The following is a 23902-nucleotide window of genomic DNA, read 5'->3' as shown; positions in this document are numbered from 1 at the left end:
TGGATTTGTGCCCCTCTTTTGCTACGCATTGTCTCTAATACAAAGAACATGCTGCTTTATCTGGCAAACCTTGACTTTTCAGTCGAGCCAGCCCTCCCTACAGATTGGTTCATTTCCACTTTCACTACAGGCATATTTTTATTAAATTTTCATTAGATTAAATTATTTAATTAAATCCTTAGTGACAGACAAATTATGCTTTTTATTCATGTTATCTTTAAGGGTTTATCTTATTTTAAATTATAGACGTGGGTACGTCTCTGTGTGGGTGTGTGCACATGAATGTAGATGCCTATGGGTGGGCAGAGGCATTTGACCATCTTGGTGCTGGAGTTACAGGTGCTTGTGAGTCACCTGACAGTCAATACTGGGGACCCAACTCAGGTCTTCAGTATAATCTCCCAATCACTATGGACCTATGAACAATTATTATTTTAATCCATTGAGTTTTGAGGCAGTTGGTTGCACAACAGCAATAGATGAGCAGTGTAATTATTCCATTATGAACTTGCTTTGAGGGTTAAAAGAGGCAGGGCTGGTGAGGCATTAAGCAAGGACTTAGGATGCCATGGCACTCTGCTTTTATGTTTTATTATGTATGCTAGAGCTTGCATTATATACACTTGAGAATATTCTCTGGAGCAGAATGCTGACCACTGTCCACTGTTTATGTTGATGTTATATTTATGTGATCAGTGAATCACTTAAATTTTGCCTGTTTCTAGAAATTGTCTTCTTTATTATGCTGTTCTGTTTTCTCCCTAACTTCTTGCTCTGACTCCTTTGCTCCTTGACCTGCTCATAATTATTTGTCATGACCAATGACACCTGCCATTGACTAAGTAAGAATGGATCAGATGCAGAATTTTGTGCTATTAATAACTGGCGTTGTATGGACACTCTTGCTGTCCTCTCCTTGACAGACTTGGAGCCAGAAGTTATTATACACAGAGAAAACAATTCCTGGAAGAACACAGCCGATCGGAAAGGCTGTGAGATCATTCTGCATTATCTCTCAAATTGGAGTGAAGTGATGAAGCTCCAGAAGTTAGTTCTGATTCAGTTGTGGGGGAGTCTGAAATCCTGCTTTCTAGCAAGTTCCCCGGTATTCTGTGCTACTATTGGAGACCAGACTTGTGGTACAAGGCCACATATCACACTTCTCTCCTTCCCTCCCTCCCGAACAAACCCTTAGAACCTGCCTGTGTTCCTTTACAATAGTATGTACACAACTCCGTCTTCACAATTCCCCTAACACCTAACTCCACATAAACGGAATGCGCACGCGGCAGCCACCCAGTTACAGTTCTGTTACCTTCACACAGTGGTTCTGCTTGTTGGCATGCAGCCTGATGTCTGTGTCTTTCACAGGACTCATGTCCACCATCAGCAACTTCCCATCCACACCATCACCTTACAATGAGAAACAATAGCATGTGAGACAATGCACTTGCCATGTGGCTGGATTCTACCATTCTACAAGACAGAGAGACAACAGCTACTTCAAAAGCTCCTGGCAGGGGCTGGCGAGATGCTTCTGTGGTTAAGAGCACCTGATGCTCTTGCAGAGGACCTAGATTCAGTTCCCTGAACCCATAGAGTGGCTCACTTAGCAAAGGGTCATTGCTCTCTGCTGGCTTCCTCAAGTACTGCACATACATGGTATACTTACATACATACACATAAGATAAAAATAAAAAATTTTAAAAGTTTCCTATTGTACATGATTAATACAATTTTACCTGTCAATTAAAAAGAACAAAACAAATTATAAGTAAAAAAAAAACCCTAAGTCTTGTAACTCATCTTAATTTAACTTAACCCAAAGAATCCAGGAAAATGGTTCGTTAATTTCCTTCCTTCCTTCCTTCCTTCCTTCCTTCCTTCCTTCCTTCCTTCCTTCCCTCCCTCCCTCCCTCCCTCCCTCCCTCCCTCCCTCCCTCCCTCCCTTCCTTTCTTCTCCTCCTCCTTCTTTTCTTATTCTTTTTTTTTAAGACAAGGTTTCTTTGTTTAATAGCCCTGACTATCCTGGAACTTTCTCTTCAGATCAGGCTGGTCTTGAATTTAGAGATTGGCCTGCCTCTGCCTCCTGAGTGCTGGGATTAAAGGTGTGTGCCACCAAGCCTGGCCCAAGGGTCTTTCTAAATTCCTCAGAGGAGAAGCTTAGGTTTTGAATTTCTGTTGTTGCTTTGATCTATTCTAATTGAATTGATTCCAACGGACACTGCTGTGAACATCAGCTTCCCTGTGTGCATGTGAAGCCACTGAGTTGTCTTGTAATAGCTGTCATTTCCCTGCCTGTGTTCTCATGGCTTAGTGTTGCTTTTAGGCTAAGTTCTGACAACTGAAGATGAGCAGACGTGATGTGTAGCTTCTAGCTGTGCCCTCAAAGGGAAAAGGAATGTATTCACCCGTTTCCTCTCTCTTGCTGATTGGGCATAATGATGAGGCATTCAACACGAACAGAATGATATAGAAGGAACTGCCTCTGGACAACCTTTGAGCACAATATTTTTAGCTGTGTCTGAGGAGGGCTGTATTATTATAGGTACTATATGTATCTAAGCCTTTATCTTATTAATTCAGAAAGAGATGAGGTGGAATAAATGCTCTAAGAAACTAAGGTCTTACATTACAGTGAGCATGGAGTTGAAGATAATCTTTTGAGCCTCTCTTTATTATGGGCTATTTTAGATTCATCTTTGTTCTGAATGAGAATTCAAGCAACACCCCTCCACCCTGCCTCCACATTACCTGATTCACTTGAGGACTCCGAAGACTCATAGTAACGTAGCAGCATCTTGTCTGAAAGACAACAGGGTATCACTTGGTGAGAAGCAATTGTATCTGAAGGTTTCAGTTCCATCATACACAGGGCCATAAAACCTTGCCCTAAACCTTGTCATATACCAATAAAAGCAAAACTTTGGAAGTTCCTACAAAAATCTCAAAATACATTATTATGCTCTGATGAGTTCCCTAATATGGCTGTTATTGTTTATGGCAGAGAAATACTCTTTCACAAAAGACTTATGCTATGGGACACTGAAACTGTTGGAAAGATCTAGTGAGTACTCAGCATTAATGCACACATGTGGCTTCTCTGTCCATATTTCTCAATAGTTGTTTCTCAACATCTGTATTCTTCGGTAGATTTTTTTTTTGACCTTGCCAGTCATCATTACTAAATATAGACATGAAGAAATAGTCTCGAATTGCCTACCATTTTCTTGGAGCTTTCCAGAATCTTCAACATTGATCACATAGCGTCCGTCATTCAGAACTTTGAAACTAACAGATTGGTCATTGAATGTGCTCAGGGAGGCATGAGATTGTGTAACAGGTAAAATCTCTGTTAGCAAGACAACACACAAATTTGTCAGTAAACAAATTATCCTATGAACAAATTTCTTGGCTATGTTTTGAAGTAATTCCTCAGAAGAATTTTGTTTATTTTAACAAAACATATATTTCGTCATTGTAACAAAAGCAAAACTCATGTACCATAGTTGGTACCAGGGTGGGATTAAAGGTGCTAGCTTCCTGCATGGTGAATCTGGGAGTGAGGAAGAGGACAACTCCATATTTGCCTTCCTACAGTCTAGGGACTGTGGAAAAGAATGGTCATATTTGGGAAGACATAGGTGAACGTATGTCCCTTTATAAAGCATGCCTACTTAGAGATTTCCAACATGCTAGACAGTGGTTCTCAACCTGTGGGTCGCAACCCTTTTGAGATTTGAATAATTCTTTCACAGGGGTCAAATATAAAATATCCTGCACATCAGATATTTACACTATAATCCACAACAGTAGCAAATTTATGATTATGAAGTAGCAACAAAAATAATTTTATGGCTGGGGGTCAGCACAACATCAGTAAGGTTGAGAACCACGGCTCTAGGAGGATGCAGAGGACAGCTAGTTCATGCCTTTGCCTGAGACACATACAGAGCTCATGATAACGTTTTGAAAGCATATGTGGGGAAATTGAAGCAAGCTTGGACCATATGAGGATCCTACTTTAAAATTTATCTTCTATAGGTTATTGAGTTTTGCAACTAAAAATAATATACAAAATAAGCATTTGTATGTTAACATCTAAAGCAAAATAATTTCAAAACAGTTTGTGAGAAATGAATATTGATTAGAAGCTTAATATTATTTGTGTTAAATATATACTAAATACATACTATATATGATACATACTAAGTTGCTTCATATAATATTCCTTATATAGAAAATAATATATATTAAAATAACAACACGTGATTCTTAATCAAGTTCCTTAGTGGTGGGGTTTTCATTTGTTAATTAATTGATTAATTTTGGGTTTGTTTATTTGTTTGTATGTTTGTTTTTGAGACATTGTGTGACTATACAGTTCTGGCTGTCCTGGGACTCACTATGTAGCCCAGACAAACCCGATCCCACAGAAATTCACCTGCTTCCCAAACACTGGGATTAAAGGCACATGCCACTATGCGCAGAATTCACTTTTATTTTTCTCCCACATTGGTAGAGATTAAACGCAGAGCCTTGCACATGAGGCAAGTGTTCTACCACTAACCCACATTTTCTGGACTCTCTTCTCTTCTCAATTAGCGCCGTTTTACTTGGAACTTTGCACAAATGGTGAAAACTTAAGATGAAACTATTCTTCAAGCCATATCGTATAAAACAGTACTTTAAAAGATAATAGTTCTTTATCCTCTTTTATGGTGAACATTTTGAAATTTGGGGATTAATGCATTTTTTTTCTCTCAAACGATAATTCCTCTAGCAGGATTAATGTGGACATTATTGCAAGCTGCGGCAAATATTCTAAAATATCAGTGGAGCGCTAACCAGAGATGGCACGGGCACAGCATCAAAGAAGTCCCTTTCATGCTTTCTACTTGCAAGACAACAGTAGGAGTTGGGGTGAGCCATCCATCTTCATTCTGCAAAGATGCCATCCTTTTGCATGGACAATATGACGACAGTGGAAGTGATCCCAGGTTGGTGGTCACCCAATGGTCTAATGGGATCAGTACCTCCTTAATGCTGAGGTCTTCATGTTAATACCATTTTTTTCATTCACATCCCAGCAGGGCACACCAAGAGGAAGAAAACTACTAACACTTGTGCAACACTCAAAAGCAGCCACTGGGAACCATTTACTTTACTTCCTCCATAGTAAAAATATCACCCCAAGTGATGACGTTCTTATTTAAAATCTTGTGTGTTGTTATTTCGGGTGTAAAGCTAACCATGCAGGAGCCAGGCAGGACAAAAAGCAGGCCTGTCTGCTGCTCCTTCTACAAATGGCGCCCACGTGGATAACTGAATCCACAGAAAGCCTGAGAAAGCTTGGGAAAGAATTGAGTAAAGCATGTTTTCTTGGTAGCAGCAATTTGTTGGGTCTGCTGTGCTTGCTAGAGGTAAACAAACACTCTCATCTAAGAGAGGCTTCCTGACTCAGCTTTAGCTGCAAAACCCTGCAGCTCTTTTAAGAGGTCTTGCCATGAAACACTTAAATGTTGTTGATGAAAAGCTGAACGCATGCTTTTCGGTTTTCAGACATAGCAGGAAAAAAGCTTTGCCATTGTAAAATGCTGGCTTTCTGGGCTGTCCTGCCAGGGCAAACTCTGACTCTTTCAGACAGGCAGGCCGATTGAGTGTGGTCTGTCAGCAGAATGCTGCAGCTTGCTTACTGGCAGGGACCTTGAAACGCCATGGAGTTGTGGCGATAAACACAGCTACAGCTGGTACCTCCACCATGAGGCTGGAAAGCTAAGGAATGGGCTGGATCTAGCTGGCAAAGCCACGGCTTTAATCCTACCCATATTGCTCAGTAATTTAAAGGCTCATGTGGTCAGAAAAAGAGAGAGATACAGTAAAGAGAGATTCAAAAACAAAGAAAACCTCTAAATGATTACAGTATCTTAAAAATATATACAGGCTAAAAGTTAAAGTTCTTAAAAGTAAAAATGAAAAAAGGGAGTAGTTGGGTGTGGTGGTACACACCTTTAATCCCAACACTTGGGAGGCAGAGGTAGATTGACCTCTGTGACTTCAAGGTGTGGCAGGACACACCTTTAATCCCAGTGCCTGGGAGGCAGAGACAGAAGGATCTCTGAGAGTTCAAGGACAGCCTGGTCTACAGAGTTATTCCAGGACAAAGATATACAGAGAGCCTGTCTTAAAAAATAAAAGTAAAAATAAATGAAATAGAGGTTAAAATAAAGCCGCACAATGATGGAAAATACACAGAGAATCTTGATACTGTATGCTATTATGCTCTCTTTGAATTGTTTGAATGCTGAGGAAGGAGCAACAGATGCTAGAAGATATTTGTTTATAAATGCTGCTGAACTAATCCAAGGTAGATATTTTGAAAATACCTTGACTTTAAAATTTGGATCTAAGGACATGATGCTTTGGAAAGGAGTTTCTTCTTTTGTTTTCACAGAGGATGAGACCCTGTGGATTGCTTCTATCCCAATATGGTATGATAGACCACGCCCTCCTGAAAAGTTGCTGTGAACACCCTCAAAAAACTACTTCACTCAACTGCCGACTGAGATGAATCTAGCACACAGGTTACACCATAAAAGACATGATTAACAGCGCCCCCATATAGCAGGAAGCAGTTTGGAGAGAAAAGACTGTGCCCTTATTCCCAAATATTGTTTATAACTGTTCTTTTACATTTAAAGGGGGATATGATATAGATATAAATAATTTGCATTGGTATGGATTTTAAGGTTAATTTTGTTATATGTATATGTATTTCTGATCTTGATTAAGGTATTGTGATTGTGTAGTTCATTTAAAAATGTAATGTATAGAGATTGTTAATGGATAATCATCTATAATAGTCAAGTTTGTAGTCATGTTAATTAGATTTTCTAGATGTGCATAGATATATTTCAGATAAGCATTCTTCATATATTTCAAAGACTACAAAATATGGCATTTTAAATGTTTTAATAACTTAGGGATTTTTATGACAATGAGACACGTCTGTTCCTGGCAGCATCAATCTACTTCAAGAGGAGGGTGGGCATTGAAGAGGCTCCTATGGAGTTTGATAGCCATTTGGGCAAGAAACTGCTCTTGCCTGGACTGTTGCATAAACTGGACACAAAGAACCCGCAGAGAGAGGATTGCTGAACTTGCCTAAAGGTGAGATGATCTTTTGGGGTTCCTGATTCATGAAAGAGTCTGCGAGACATTCTGCAGGACACAGCAGATAGTGAATGAACTGTCTTTGAATTTTCCTGCTTCATGGAAATGTCTACTATGGACCTGTAGGCTGAAGATGGATGCCCCAACGGTACAGAGGAACTTTGGGTGACTGCCCAGGCAGCAAAATGTCTCTGTCATTTCTAGAGTTTGGAAGTTGCTTATTTATTGTTTGCTTAGGTAATATTGTATCCTTCTGGAGTCTTTGATGGAGTTGAAGAATAGATAGTTATAGTTATTGTTTTCTTTAGTTTTGATAAAAGATAAAGTAGATATAAATATTGTAATTGTAATTCTTGCTTGATAACTGTTTTGTTATATGTGATTTTACTATGTTAAAGTTAAAGCCTTTCTTTTTTGTTTAAACAGAAAAAGAGGAAATGATGGAGGAGTTACTTTCATTGGTTAATAAAGAAACTGCCTTGGCCCATTTGATAGGCCAGCCCTTAGGTGGGTGGAGTAGACAGAACAGAATGCTGGGAGGCAATCGCCATGCCTCTCCTCTCTAGTCAGACGCAATGGAACAAGCCGCCAGGTCAGACATGCTGAATCTTTCCTGGTAAGACACCACCTTGTGGTGCTACACACATTATTAGAAATGGGTTAAGCAAGATATGAGAGTTAGCCAAGAAGAGGCTAGAGCTAATGGTCCAGGCGGTGTTTAAAAGAATACAGTTTCCGTGTAATTATTCTGGGGCATAAGCTAGCCACGCAGCAGGGAGCTTGGACGCAGGGCAGCTCACAGCTCAGGCACACCTTTGATACTCTCTATGTCAAGTAGTCTGGCACCTTCTTTAGAACTGTCACACCTTCTTTAGAACTGTCACCTCGGGGCTGGAGAGATGGCTCAGTGGTTAAGAGTACTGACTGCTCTTCCAGAGGACTTGGGTTCAATTCCCAGCACCCACATGGCAGCTTACAACTGTCTGAAGATCCAGTTGCAGGGGATCTGACACATACACACTAATGCGCATAAAAAAATAAAGTTAAATAAACCATAAAAAATATTAAAAAAAAAGAACTGTCACCTCTTGCACCGACTGCACCAGACCGGTTGTTCTTCACAGCAGCAGAGACGTCCTTTTCATGCTTTCTACCTGCAAGACAACAGTAGGAGTCGGGGTGAGCTATCCATCTTCATTCTGCAAAGACGCCATCCTTTTGCATGGACAATATGGCAACAGTAGAAGTGATCCCAGGTGGTTTCTACCACTAACCCACATTTCCTGGACTCTCTTCTCTTCTCAATTAGCGCCGTTTTACTTGGAACTTTGCACAAATGGTAAAAACTTAAGATGAAACTATTCTTCAAGCCATATCTTATAAAATGGTACTTTAAAAGATAATAGTTCTTCATCCTCTTTAATGGTGAACCTTTTGAAATTTGGAAATTAATGCAGTTTTTTTCTCTTAATAGATAATTCCTCTAGCAGGATTAATGTGGACATTATGGCAAGCTACAGCAAATATTCTAAAATATCAGTGGAGCGCTAACCAGAGATGGCACGGGCACAGCTACCCGGCACCCAGTTTGGATGCCACTGAGCCGGCACACGGGCAGGAAACAAGATTCTGAGTAGCACTTGCCGAGGCCCCATGTGCTAGCCCACACCTCACCCCGCACGGCCTCTGTGCTCAGGCACACCTTTGGTAAGCCTTAAGCTATATGGTTGGACCCTTTCTTTAATTCTGGCATCCATAAAACCATCTGGATCAGGCACGTCGTACTGCACAGCATCAAAGAAGTCCCTTTCATGCTTTCCACCTGCAAGACAACAGTAGGAGTCGGGGTGAGCCATCCATCTTCATTCTGCAAAGACGCCATCCTTTTGCATGGACAATATGACGACAGTGGAAGTGATCCCAGGTTGGTGGTCACCCAATGGTCTAATGGGATCAGTACCTCCTTAATGTTGAGGACTTCATGTTAATACCATTTTTTCATTCACATTCCAGCAGGGCACACCAAGAGGAAGAAAACTACTAACACTTGTGCAACACTCAAAAGCAGCCACTGGGAACCATTTACTTTACTTCCTCCATAGTAAAAATATCACCCCAAATGATGACGTTCTTATTTAAAATCTTTTATCAACTGTTGTCACTCACCATAGTACCTATTTCTCTCACGTCACTAAAACTCCTCTCTAAAACAGCCAACATGGTGTCTGTCATCTTTATCATTTTTCTCAAGGAGAACTTGGATGAGGAAAACAACTGTATATATAACTTTGGAAAGTAAAAGCTGCTAGGTGCCCATTCGTCTGTCCAGGAATGAACTTACGTGATTTTTGCGGATACTTTTTGGTGGATTCTTTCTCAAGGTAACAGGTCTTTCCTATGATGAGGCCAGAACGGAGCTTCATTTGGTAGATGTGGCAAATTTCTCTGGTTTTCTGTTGGTATTCTAACAATAGAGGAACAGTGTAGATTTATGTAGGTTATATCCTATAAATATACCCAGCACCTCCAACAGAGAGGTGTTTTATAATGAATCACAGGATATGGTAGGCAAAATGAAATGAAGTCTTGTATTAGTTACTTTTCTCGTTATTGTGATCAAATTTTTGACAAGAAGCAACTAAGAGGAGAAAATGTTCATTTTGCTCGTTTCAGATCCTTTGTAAAGGGAAAGAGGCAGCGAGAGGCTGCCTGCTCACATCTCAGCAGACCAAGGAGAATGGAGAAAGCTGCAGCTTAGCTGTCTTTATCTGGATCTCTTTTAATTGGTTCTGGATCTGGACCATGAGATGTTGCAGCTGCCCATTTTCAGGGTGGGTCCAACATTAATCGTTTCTGGAAAATGCTGTCCTGGGCATACCTAAAGATATGCCTCAGAATTGTAATCAAGTTGACATTTGAAATTAACCATCACGGATCTTGGGATTTAACAGACAATAGGCTGGGGTTGTATTCTGCTGCCAAATGAGTTGTTGAACCGTTTAGGCCTTTAGAAATATTTTTATTGTTGTTTTCATTGTGCCATTTGAGGGGTCATAGCTCTGCATTCAGTAGGCGTCAGCCGTTGCCTAACTGAGGGGACTGTTGACATCCTTATAGATTGGAACTGTTCTCCTGTCATCTAGAATAAACTCTTAGTAATTTTTGGAGGATGATTGAAAACCGTAAAGGGTGTTGATACTAAAACAACTGCCCTTATCCAAGCATCAGCACCAGGCCATTGCTCTGCTGTGTTTCACTTTATGTGCCTTTTAACTTAGCCGCTCATAATAATCTTGCAAAGTATTATTATCATAGTTTTACAGACTTTTCGGGATCACAACACTGTCCAAGTTTACATGGCTCATGAGTTCTGTTAAGGAGTGTGTTCAATGTCCCCACAGACTCTTGTTCTTGAACACTTGGTCCTCTCTGGTGACACTGTTTAAGAGGTTACAGAACCTTTGGGTGTAGGACACCTGCGGATGTAGCTACACCATAGGGGCCAGTCTCAGAAGACTATAGCCTGGTCCTTCAGTTTTCTCCTCCTGGCTGGTGCCATAGGAGAAGCTGCTGCAAGCTATGACTGCCAAAGATCAAACTGATCCAGCTGCCATCCATATCATGATGGACTGTACATTCCAAGACATGAAGCAAAATGAATCGCCGCCTTGAAGTCATGTCTGTAAGCTTTTGGCCATAGAGACATGAAAATAATTAATGCAGTATGTTTAATAACAAAGCTCTTCATTAGGTTTTACCTCCACTGACAAAAAATGACCACAGGCCAGATGTGGTCACACCCCTAGTCCTAGCGCTCAAGAGGTTAACGGAGGAGGGTCGGGAATTCCCAGATAAGTATGAGTTACATAGAGTCTTATTTATCTGGGGTGGAATCTGCCCTGTAGCCTAGGACTAACCAAATACAAATTCTATCACCTGAACTGAAAAAAAAAAAGTCAGCCAGTTATTCAGTAATCTTCATTTTGCTTAGCCAAAGAAAAATTTAAATCTCCTGTGGAAAATCTCATTTGTGTTTTGGACATCATAAATAGTCTTTCAGGGTCAGGTTGTAATAAAGACCGTAACATGTGAGTTTTAAGATCTCAATATTCAAAGTGAGCTCTGGCACCAATGCCAGAAATTCTGGCATGTCTACTCCATAACGCGGTGTCTATGAAGGGCCTCATTTTCTGGATATTAAGACAGCACATTCTTTAATATGAGGAAAACTGGAAACATTGGGTCATTTCTACTGAGTCACTATTTCTGCACATAAGTACAAATGAAAGGATCAGTTAAACTGGGATTTCCTGACCATTCAGTAACCATTGTCAAATTGGTTTTTAAAATCCTGATTACCAAAGAAGTATGTGGATGGTTCAGAGCCACGGGGAGAACAGAAGGGGCATTGCTTTCTCGTTAGGCCATTCTTAATCACTCTCTAGTTTCCTCCCAGGCCACCAGAGCTCTGTTAGCCTTCCTGGTGTGGCTGTTCCAGTATCAAAAGCATGCTGCAAATATTAATGATTCCTTCCTGTATTGTTGATATTAAGACTCAAGGATCCTTACAGCCCCTTCTCATCAGAGGTATACCTAGAATTTAACTTCATTTCTCTTTCATCGAATTCCAAACATTTTAGTTTTTGATGGCAGGGGCTGTGAGAAGTGTGAGGGGACTGATTAAAAAAAAAACCATATTTCACTAAGTCAAAGGTAGAATGATCTAAGCTAGCACTGTCTTGTGCTGTACCCAGTAACAGCAGTGACTATAAACTCTTCAAACACAAGGCTTCCATATCCTCAGGAGTCACCTCTTTTTTTTTTTTCCTGTCAGTTCTTACATTCTTAGGTATTTTCGTAAGGTGGCATGTCTGGGCATTGGCATAGTAAGTGTTTGACGACAGATTTTCAGTAGTGTGTAAAACAGGAATGCGGACGCTCTTACTTGGTAGCTTGTGAATTTTTACCAGGGTTTTGCCTGTTGCGTTGTTCAGCTTGGCCGAGGAAATTTTGGAAGTTGAATATTTCATTTTAGGTCTCATTTTTCAAGTTTCTATGGGATTAAAATATAACATTAGTCCAGCTATATGTACCTGAAATCACCAGAAACAGTCTTGGCTAACTCAACATGAAATCCTTAGTCATACAGAAAAGTAAATAAAGAAATTTGAGCATAGCATTCTGGCTGTGCACTTGTGCTAGAATGTAGCCATAGAATACTAATAAATAAAGCACAGAAAAAAAATCTCAAGCTGAGCAGACTTATTGTTAGTGGCAATATTTATATTGAAACCTTAGGGTTGTTTTGCTCTAGTACATAGCAAAAAAAATAGTCATACAAATATGGCATGATTTTCACTGTAAGGGAAAAGAAACACAAATACATGTAATGTTAAATTTGAGTCAGTATTAAAGGAATGCCCAGCAGTGTGTGTACATAACGTATTTTCTAAATATTTTCTCCACTTAAAAGAATCATGACTCCAGATATAAGGCCAGAAGAGTCATAACGAACATGAAACATGTCATGGCAGAAAAAATTAATGAGGTTGTCGCAAAGCATTATAGCCACCTTGGAGTTTCTGCCTATCAGATCTGGCACCCACTCAATATTCGAAAGAGTCATGGTGGTGAGCAAGAATAAGCTTCATTTCTCAAGAACAAACGAAGGGAATAAGATTGCTGGATTTCTTTGCGCACTCCCAAGTAAGAAGATCAGGGTGACAAGAGAGAAACTATATTCCAAGGAGACAGAGTGGAAGATCACGGGGAACCAAGGGGGGATGGGTAGCTAAAACGCTTGGACAAACAAAAAGATAACGCGGAGGAATAGGAAGCAATACAAAACCGGCTCCCTGCAGGGGTGGAGGATGGGAAGAGGGGCTGGGAGGGGTCAGGAGGGAGGGAAACAGCAATCACGTGGTTAGCCTGGGTTTGGGTGGCCATCGTGAGACCAGAGGAGCCGTGGTAGCAACGGGGGAGAAGCCCAGGATTGACAACACAGTTCTCACAAGCGTTAAACCCAGGGCAGGAATTTGGTCCCAGGTGAGTCCTCTCTCACTGCTGACTAGCGTTAAGGAACCATTTCCTCACTCCCGGTAACTTAGAGCATTGCGAACAGGAGCTAACTTCAAAGGGGGCCTCTTGTTAAGACTGAGTAACCCTGGAGATTAGAAAACACAGGCAGGTGACCAGTCAGGGTGCCTGGGAACACTCTGCCATGGTGACTGTTCAGGAGAAAACCCCGTGAGGAGAGGGGATGGCCGATCCACTATGAAGTTTCAGTAACCCGGAGCCTGGGCTGTGCAAACCACAGGGATCAGAAGTCCTGCCCTCTTGTGGCGAGGACAGGCCTTCAAGCCGGCAGCTGCAGGTTTCTGAGAATCCAAGGCAGATTGATTGCCCTCACAGCACTCTCAGGTGAACCAGGTGAACTTTGCCCCGTGGAGGAATGCAGACCGAGGCTCCCTGGAGTGAATGGGAACCTGCCCAGTCTACAGGACGGAGAGATCAGCGTGGGGTGCAAAGGTTCCACAAATGCAAAGGAAGAAAGCCTCTAGACTTTTATTAGACGGAGAAATCTCTGTCTTATCCAGTGCAAAATAAATCCCACGAAACTCAAAATGTTGTCTATTCCCCCCTTCAATATCGTCCTATCTCCTTTTCCTGTTCAGACGGATTAAAAATTAACTACTCTATAAAAGTTACAACCCTAAATTAAAGGAAATAATTCATTCTGAGCCAGTAATGATGACTGTTCCTGGCTCAGGAGCATGGATTCAGGTTATTCAAAAGGATACATTCCCAAGTGAAGGTGTGGTTACATGAAGGTTTGCAGGCAGCAGACAAAGGAAGTCTTAAAGCTGATACATTCAACAACTGCATTAGTTAATAACCATGGGGAGGGGTCGAGGTTGAGTCAGAACTTGGAATTTTGTTTTAAACAGTCTGCCCTTCTTATACTCAAAGCAAATACCCATCTTCTTTGAAACAGAAATAATAAATTTTTGAAGATGTTAGCATAAGGCAGAGTTCCCTGAGGAAGCTATAGCTGTGTTAGTTACCTACCCCACACACTCTTCATACAAGGATTGACTGAGTAAAATATTATGGTTGTGGAGAGGTGTAAGATTAAGAGTCAAAATTATCTCGGGCTGCCTTAGACTCTTTGTGCAAGAAGCCACCTTTTTTTTAAAAAAAAAAATAATAATGACATCTGATTTGATGCACTCAGAATGTGCTGTTTATGCTTAGCGCAAAGCCAACAAACTCTAAGATGACATATAAAGCCTACAAGAAATATTTCCTCATCTCTCTGTGTCTACTGTTTGTTGAATATGTTATTTATGGCTAAGGCAGTTATTGAATGTATCGGCTTATGATTTCTTTTGTTTGTGGCCTGCAAACATTCATGGAACCACTTTTGCTTAGGAATGCATCGTTTGGGGTAACTGGCATCCATGATCCTGAACTGTAAGTCACCTTTGCCAGTTTAGGAAAATTGATTTCCTTTAAAACAGAGCGGTAACTTTTACAGAATAGTTAATCCTTAACCCTTCGGCATGGAATAATTGAGGTCAGGTACACATATTAAGGTTAGATTTTCAGTTGACAGAAAATAGTTTAAATAGTAGCCCGGACCAGGAGGAATTAAGGTAGCATGGGCCTACTGAACCTTACCCTTCTGAACAGCTTCAAAAACAGTGATAGGTTTTGTTTGCTCTTTCACCCAAGGGTACACGAGTGAAACAACGCTTTCTGGTCATAAAAATTGCCATTTAAATAAATCAGTGTGTTCCCGTCTATAACCTGTCTCCTTGGAGAATTAGAATTCATGTTAGCATAACACAGATGCTGTATTCCCCCCCCACCCCCTCTGAAGCATTGTGCCCAGCTTTGCTTTTCTCTATGCCCAGTGGCTATCATAACCTTCTCCTCTCTTCCTGACTCCCATGGACTAGCTTGAGCAAATACCCGTGGAAAACCTCTGTTCTACAGCACTGTTTGCTTGCATGGTTGAACAAGATAAGAAACTAAGAAATAAACGTTTATGACGGAGTCATCAGCCTAGAAAGTCAGCATCCTTATCATAATCACAAATCGAAACTCTATAATCCGGAACTGTGTTCAAATCCCATTCTGAAAGACAAACCACTTTATTCAGTAACAAGTCCTTTATCTTTTTATATCAGAATTGTTAGAGAGCTTAGAAGAGGTCCTGTTCTCTCCTCCCCACCAACCCTCCACAACAGAGAGCAACTCTGCTGGTAGACTGGTGTGGCACTCACCTCGGCAGGGACACGGAATAGCTGGTGTTGGATAGCCAGTGCACTCACCATCCAGATCTATTTATACGATAGGTCGGATTAAGCAATGTAGGTGTCAGTAGCTGAGGCACGAGCTATGCAAATAGAGCCGGCTATCTAAATGGATTAGAACGTGTGGGTGTGGAGCCTTTCCTTACAGACAAATCCCAACAGAGCACTGCTTTCAGAGTTACACTTAATTGCTAATTTTTTTTTAAAGGTATGATCTTTGAAAGAGATGCTCAGAGGTGCCTGTTCTGGAATGTGCAATATACAGGAACAGATTGTCTCTTCTGGAGAAAGTTGGCTTTTCTTTTTCTAGTTAAATTTCTTTTTTCTAAGTGTAAAACTGACATATGTGCCCTTAGAAAAATATATAAATATCTGGAATGCATCAGTGCTATCAACGTTATCCCTCAATGCATCTGTTTTTAATTAGACTGTGTAGAATCATACTGTGCACATTTGGTGAGCCATCATTTTCAGTCTCTAAAATTAGCACTGCATCCTGGGTGTTCTCTGCTTTTCAGTCATATGAATTGATCTTTAACCGACCCCTTCTTGATTAACACATTGGCTGTTTTCAGCCCCCCCCCCCATTTCCCTAATGTTAGTGTGTTGGTGTTTCCAGCTGAAGGGGAGAGCGCATGTGCATGATTCTTAGAAAACTTTTTGAAGTTTATCAGTAACATGAATTTCATAATAGTGGAATTTACCCTTGGATCACGAGGTGGTTGTATGTATGTATGTATGTATTTATATATATATACATTTGACTTCCAAGAGCCCGTGTTGGTCTATAGTTAGTCAGCACTCTGGCTGAGTTTCCTTACCCCTGGCCCTGAAGTAGCAATAGTTGCTGTCACCTTTGACACGTTTGTATTTCTGAAGAACAGGAAAATTTTACGTCATAACTCTATGTGTCAGGGTCTTGGACCTACCTAAAAAGGGAAAATGAGCCAAACACCAGTATCCATAGCTTTCTGCTTGCTGGGTGTGGACACCATGCGACCAGCTACTCAGTGTTCTCGCGGCCATGCGTTTCTCCGTCCTGACGAGAGGACGGACTGTGAGCCAAAATAAACCCTTTCCTCAGAAGTCACTTCTTCAGGAGTTTGTCACAATAATGAGACACACACACACACACACACTATAAGCTAAGAAATTAAACCCCTATCAGTGATGCTTGTTAAAATGCTGTCCCGTCGTGCTATTTATCAGATTTTTAAATGATAATTTAATCCATATGGTTTTTAAATATTATGTGGAAATGTTTACTCAGAATTTTCATTTAAAAACTTCTGGGTTTTGTATCTTAAGACATCTTTCTCATCTATGACGGAAAGCAAATTTGCTTGTGTTATTTTCTAAAATTTTATTCTTTAATGCTTTATGCTTGGATCTTTGATTGATACACTATCACTGTTAGCACAGAAATGGAAGTTATGGCTAGGCATAGTGGTGCACGCCTTTAATCCCAGCACTTGAGGAAGCAGAGGCAGACAGATCTTTCTGAATATGAGGCCAGTCTCAAATCTCTCTCTCTCTCTCTCTCTCTCTCTCTCTCTCTCTCTCACACACACACACACACACACACACACGTACACACATATATGTACACACACACACACGTACACACACACACACACACGCTGTTGCTGCTGCTGTTGTTTTTCAGCTGCTTGTCCCAGTTACATCATTTGTGACCCCGTGCAGACAAAGTGAAGCTTTAGTGTGTTAGGTTGGGCTCAGTACGTACAGAGTTGTGCATGGACTAAGGAGAACTGAAAGCCAGAAACTTTTAAAATCTATTTATTTTTGTCTTTGAAGCAGGATCTTAGTATATAGCCCTGGATGGCCAGGACTTCTCCATGTAGACTAGGCTGGCTTTGAACTCACAGAGATCCGTCTACCTCTGCCTCCAAGTGCTGAGATCAAAGTGTGCCTGGCTGACAGCAGGAAGTTTTTAAAAACATTGAGAAATGTTCAGTGTGTTTTGTGAGCATAATTTTCTGAATATGTAAAATCCCCAAGGAAAAGAGCGGAAAGAAGATCAGGTCTACGGCCAATAAAAATATTCAAGACACAAAGCAGTGCACGAAGAGCCGGGGTCATGTTAGTAGGACCAATACGAAGTGTACGGAGCTGAAGGCGGGCTACCCACACACTTCCCAGAGTCCTTAAGCGTCAGTGCGAGGAACTCCACCGTTCCGAGTCTCCAACCAAACAAGAGTGAACTGTAATCCGTCCTAAAGTGCAAACGCGGAGGGTGGCCTCTTTGGCTTTTAGAAAGCTACATTTAACAAATATTGTTTTCCCATTTTAGGCCAGGGACCATGCATTTCATCAGCGTGAGCCCACAGGACACTACCTGACATTTCTTTTCATGTTGTTGTATTATCTACATCTGGTCAACCGCCAAACCTCTTCCTGAAACACCTATGTTCCCCTAGGTGCCAGGAGATTCCCTCCGCCGATCAGTGAAGATGATGTATTGCCAAAATGTTAACCCGACTGCTGACCTTTCTTTTCTTAGTGAGAATCTGACTTTGAAAACTTGTCGGGTCGGATCCATTTTCTATAACTGATATCGTTAAAGTGCAAGGTTCTTAAGAAAATTTTTATGAAACGTGCCTTCTCAACTTGGAAGATCTGGATAATACTGAAAAGAGGAAATTCAACCTTTGACACTCAAGAAAGCAATTAAGTGCTTCGGAAATCATTTCAAGAAAGCCCAACTTGCCCGAGGTCCCAGGTCATAGTTATCCTGGGATGTGTTTACAGAGGGCCGCCTCCTGATAATAACAGTAATAAGTCAAACACTTTGTTGCTAGGCTGGGTACTGGGGCTGCGGTAGTGAATCAAATCAAAGTTCTGCTCTCTTTAAGTTTACTCCCCATTGGGGAGGTAGCTACTGAGTAATATTTACACAACAAATACATTCCTGAACGCTGACGTCAGAAGCAAGCATGGAGCAGTACTGAGGAAGTGTGGCCACAACCTTAAATCTAAGGTCCGTCCAAAAGGTGCAAAGAGCATGGGGGAGGGAGGGGCAGAAGTGCCTTCTAGGCAGAAATCTCCAGGACAAGGCACTCAATTCAAGACAGACACAGTCTGCTTAAAGCACAGGAGGCTGCCAGGAGCACAGTACCATTGCACAGAGATGGTGGAGGCTGGAGGCAGGTTTGGCTGGGCTCAAGAAACCAGTGGAAGTAGCTTGGCTTCTATTTAGAATACAGAAGGAGCCAAAGGGGAAAAAAAAATTAAGTAATATGGATTTTCTTTTCTTTTTCTTTTTTCATTATTTCATTTTATTTTATTTTTTCATTTCCTCCCTTCCTTCATTTTCTACTCCTCCTCTTCTAGACAAAAATTCATGTATCCAAGACTCATATCAAGGTTACTGTATAGAGGACCTTATAAAATTACGTCTATTTATTCATTCATATGCCATGGCACCAGAGGACAATTTGCAGGAGCCACTATTCTCCTTTCACTATGTGGGCCCAAGCTTTGAACACAGGTGAGCATCCTTAGCCACTGTACCATCTTAGTGACTCAGCCTTGGACTTCCATCCTCCCAACTCTACGTCACAAGCACTGGAAGGGCAGTCTGCCACCATGCCCAGTTGTAGGATGCTGGGATTTATACCCAGGACTCTGTGATTGCTGAACAAGGCCCCTACCAACTGAGCTGTGGGTCCTGGCCTTTCCAAAAACAAACAAACAAAAAACTAAAACTATGACTACCACACTAGAAACATCTAAAGGACAAGAATTAAAAAAATTATTTTTTAAATTAATGTGCAAGTGCCTATGTGGATTTAAGTTTTCTCTCTTCCTCTCTCTGGGAGTGTGTGTGCGTGTGTGTGCGTGCATGCGTGTGTGTGTCCACAGAAACTAGAAGAGGGTGTCAGATCCCCTGGCACCAGATTTACAGGTGGCTGTGAGCTGCCAGACGTGGGTGCTTGGAGCCAAGCCCAGGTCCTCTGCAAGAACAGCATGCACTCTTAACTGCTGAGCCAGCTCTAGCCCTCAGGTCAGACTCTTAAGGGAGTGAGGACAAGGATGGTGATAGCAGCCACTTTGGCTTTGGCCGCTGGAGGCTTTTCCAGTAGTTGTTTGGAAATGATTATCTCCCTTTTATAGGTGAGTGAGTAGCTCAGAGGGATGGTCTGGCAAAGGCTACATTGATAATAGTAAGTGAAGCCAGATCTGATGTCAAGATCTTTTCCTTAGGATACAGGGAACAGTGATAGAATGGGGTGATGCCAAAGTCCAGGGCCTCAAGTTCCAGTTCACTACTGTGCCGAGCTCTGTGCTCTGTCATGGGAAGAAGATGCACGAGTCTGTGATAGGATCTCTGTTGAAAGGAGCTGCGGGCTTGCTTTTCGTCCTGCCCAGCTCCCGCCACCGGCTAGCTTTACCCAAAATAACAACACACAAACTGTATTCTTTTAAACACTGCTTGGTCCATTAACTCTAGCCCTTACAGGCTAATTCTCATATCCCGATCAACCCATCTCTAATAATCTGTGTAGCATCAGTCTTACCGGGAAGATTCTAGCCTACGGTCCATGCTGGGTTGGAGTTCATTGCATCTGCCTCAGAGAGCAGAACTATCGCGTCTGCCCGGGAGAGGGGAGCATGGCGTCTCTGAGCTCACTTCCTCTTCCTCCCAGCATTCTGTTCTGTTTACTCCTTCCACCTATGTTTTAACCTATGAGGCCAAGCAGTTAGTTTATTACTTAACCAATGACCTTCCTCCATCAGATCTCAAAAACCCGTTGCTAGTTCACAGAAAAAGACAGCATCCCCACCTCCCCCCAATGACCCACCCGAGTTTTATTTTTAAGCTGTGATAAAATATTCCCACAAAAAGCAACGTGGAGAAACAATGGTTTTCCTTCAGCTCATACTTCCAGGTCATGGAGTCCATCACCGTGGGGAAGTCAAGGCAGGAACTTCCAACAGCTCCTCACATCACCTCCACAGCCAGGAGAAGAAAAACAAATGCTTATATATTTGCTTGCTTATACTCAGCTCAGTTCCTCCACTCCTGTACCTGTCCAGGACACCCTGCTAGGGAATTGTGCCACCCACAGTGGGCTAGATCGTTTTACATCCGTTAACGCAACTGCGACCATCCCCCGTAGACATCCATCCAGTCTGGCCCACTGCACACAATCCCTTATTTGGGTTCTTTTCAGAATGGTTGTGGGTTGTGTCAAATAAAGACCATCACACGGTCCCAGCTGGGAGAAAGGAGAAGAAACCGGGACCATGGCTGTTTTCTCACACAGTATGACATCATCCCAGGACTGTAATGACGCAGAGTGGCCTCTCACACAGCCCTCTGCTCTCTGATACAGTGGTTTCACTTCTTTTTAGTAGAAGATGGATTAGAGGATGTATGGGATGGGAAGACTGAAGTGAAAGGAAGCTTCCCATCTGAGCTGAATTGCTTTATCTTTCCTTCCTCCCACCACTCCAAAATTTCCCTCTCCCTGGAGAAAGCTGACAAATCAGAGTGTCAAGAAGATCCACTCAGAGAGGGTCCAGTGGCCTTACAACTGGGAAGATTTCTTTAAAGCCTTTAAAGTGGGGTGGGGAGGTGGTGGCATGTACCTTTAATCCCCAGCACTCCAGAGGCAGAAGCAGCTGGGTCTCTGTGAGTTTGGGGCCAGCCTGGTCTAAAGAGCCAGTTCTAGGACAGGTTTCAAAGCTACACAGAGAAACCTTGTCTCAAAAAACCAAAATAAAAAAGAGAGAAAGAAAGAATGAAGAAAGAAAGAGCCTTTAAATTGAGAGACACTCAGTGTTTTTTAAATTATCTTTTTACACACACACACACACACACACACACACACACACAGTCTCTCCCTCCTTCCCATCCCCCCCCTCTCTCTCTCTCTCTTTCCTCTCTCTCTCTCATGCATGCATGCGCGCGCAGACTACCTGTATGTGGGTACCCAAGGAAGTCAGAAGAGAGCATCATCAGTTCTAATAGAGCTGGAATTACAGGCAGTTGTGAGCTGCCTTACATAGATCCTGGAAACCGAACTTGGGGCTTCTGGAAGAGTGGCGAGTGCTTTTAACCACCGAGCCATCTCTCCAGCCCCAGCCCTTTCCGTCTGTGAATCTCTGCTGTGCTTTTCTGTTCTCTGGATCCGGGGTTCCTCAGTCACTTTCACACCTGCCAGGATGGGCTCCGCCAGCTTGTGTCAGTTCCCTCCACACCCTCTACCTCTGACAGGACAGACTCGTCTTCCTCATGGCCCACCTGCTCTCACACCTGTACGCCTTTGCCCACCTGCTCTCACACCTGTACGCCTTTGCCTACCTGCTCTCACACCTGTACGCCTTTGCCCACCTGCTCTCACACCTGTACACCTTTGCCCACCTGCTCTCACACCTGTACACCTTTGCCCACCTGCTCTCACACCTGTACACCTTTGCCCACCTGCTCTCACACCTGTACGCCTTTGCCCACCTGCTCTCACACCTGTACGCCTTTGCCCACCTGCTCTCACACCTGTACGCCTTTGCCCACCTGCTCTCACACCTGTACGCCTTTGCCCACCTGCTCTCACACCTGTACGCCTTTGCCCACCTGCTCTCACACCTGTACACCTTTGCCCACCTGCTCTCACACCTGTACAACTTCGCACACCTGCTCTTGCCCGAACGTTTCAATTTGACCCTTGGAACATAATTCAGATGTTTATCTCCCTAACAGCCTACAATTTCTTACTTGCTTATCTGCCCCTTTCATTGGGAGCCGGGGCTGTGCTGGCGTCATCGTCATTTTCCAGGGAACTATCGTAGTAGGTACTTAGTACATATTCTGTTATTTGGAACGTTGCTTGTAAAAACCTCCAGGGACTGCTTAAGACAGGTGTCAGCTGCCGACGACAGATAGGACACCACCTAAACCACAAAGGTCTAGAGAGCAGGGCAGATGGAACTTGGGGTTGAAGCTGTACCAACCTGGCGCCACCCCGCTATCTTTGACCTGTAGAGTGATGATTTTATCCATCTTAGCCTAATGGAACTCACACTTCTTGTTCCTGGGTAACAATTCTTCCTAGTGTATTTAAAGTAGCTGACCTTCTGACTGGACCATGTTCTACGATCTTAGGTAGACCATTCAAATCATTCGGTTCAGGACGTCCCTTTATTTCTCATCTTCCCCTCGAGCCCCACCCTGTATGCTCTGTGTTGGATGTTCCCTATGTGGTGGGTGCGTTAAGTCTGTAGTGATTTTGAATCCCTCTCTCCCCCCCATGCGCCACTGCCCCCTCTTGGTCCTTTCAGTGTTTCTATTAGGTTTTCCCATCTTAAAAGCGAGGAGAGTGCATTTCGCGATGTGTGCCTTGCTTCCTGTCTCCCAGAATTTCACACCTGCCCCCCCCCCCCCGCCCCTCTCTCACCCTAAAGATGCCATCCTGGCCTCTTCCATCTACTATTAGCTCCTGCACACAGGAGGAGGCAAGCAACTCCAAACTGGTGCTTGCTTTCTTTTGTTTTTATGTGCTCAGAAAGCTGTCCGTCCTGGAAGAAAGTTGTGTGTAATGGTACGAAGGGTGTGTGTGTGTAACAAAAAGATCTTGGCTTTCGTTTAAGTCTGAAGGACAAAGCCAGTTTTTCTTCTATATTTAGAATAGGTTTTAAATAAAACTTAACAAGTAAATACAAAAAATGACTTTTATAAAAATTCAAAATGAATATGAAAGATGCAGTGAATACCACTTTTCTGTGTTTGTATCATTCATTGTCTCTCTTTTTCCATGCCCAACCAGGAACATGCTTTAAAATCTACACAATAGAAATATAATTAACACTTGAATAAGCACGTGTGACAAGTGTGCTTTACATAGTTAACTATATAATATATATATAATCAGCACTCAAATAAGTACCGTGTGACAAGTGTGCTTTACATGGCTAGCTATATAATATATATAATCAACACTCGAATAAGTACTGTGTGACAAGCACTTTGCTGAGTGCTTAGCATAGTTAACCTGGTTATCATAGCAATCTCACCGGGAATGAAGAAAACGAAGCACAGACCTGTAAGTCCTTTCCCAAGGTACAACGGCTAAAAGCCAAGCAAACACTTTAAGGAAATGGGTGGAGTAACCCAACCCTGTTACATTCCAGATCTCCCTCACCACCTGCACGTCTCAGCAAACTTCCGCTTCCAGGCTGGGTCTACGCTTTTCTAGGTAAGCAAAGGGTTTTGCTGCTAAGAAAACAAAAGCTGGAAGTTTGGAAAGGTGTCTTTAGCTCAGTGTCATCTGGATCATTTGACCCCAGGAGTGAGGGTCATATTCAAGATTCAGGGGGTCATGGGGTCTAGTCTCCGTAGAAAGCAGATTTAGCAGTCTATGAAGAGAAATCTATGCGCTGTGGTTAGA

At 42.3% G+C, this 23902-nt stretch overlaps 1 protein-coding gene across 3 annotated transcripts in view; it reads right to left on the bottom strand.

The window, feature by feature from the left end:
- Il33 (interleukin 33) overlaps window positions 1-23902 on the bottom strand; it is a 40148-nt gene that overhangs the window by 2387 nt on the left and 13859 nt on the right. The window contains exons 1-8 of one of the 3 annotated variants that reach the window (XM_075973820.1): window positions 15462-15581; window positions 12119-12226; window positions 9515-9637; window positions 8876-8995; window positions 8259-8327; window positions 3224-3352; window positions 2755-2805; window positions 1316-1413 (exon numbers count right to left, since the gene is read on the bottom strand). In XM_075973820.1, the coding sequence (XP_075829935.1) occupies window positions 1316-1413; window positions 2755-2805; window positions 3224-3352; window positions 8259-8327; window positions 8876-8995; window positions 9515-9637; window positions 12119-12215 (687 nt within the window). In that variant the 5' untranslated portion in view covers window positions 12216-12226; window positions 15462-15581. Of the gene's footprint in view, window positions 1-1315; window positions 1414-2754; window positions 2806-3223; window positions 3353-8258; window positions 8328-8875; window positions 8996-9514; window positions 9638-12118; window positions 12227-15461; window positions 15582-23902 lie in introns of those variants that run through there. The other 2 variants (XM_075973821.1, XM_075973822.1) reach the window with 2 other exon arrangements.

The sequence above is a fragment of the Microtus pennsylvanicus genome, chromosome 5, assembly GCF_037038515.1.
Source record: "Microtus pennsylvanicus isolate mMicPen1 chromosome 5, mMicPen1.hap1, whole genome shotgun sequence".
NCBI lineage: Eukaryota > Metazoa > Chordata > Mammalia > Rodentia > Cricetidae > Microtus > Microtus pennsylvanicus.
The sequence above is the reverse complement of the archived record's forward strand: the minus strand, read 5'-3'. Positions and strand labels throughout refer to the sequence as shown.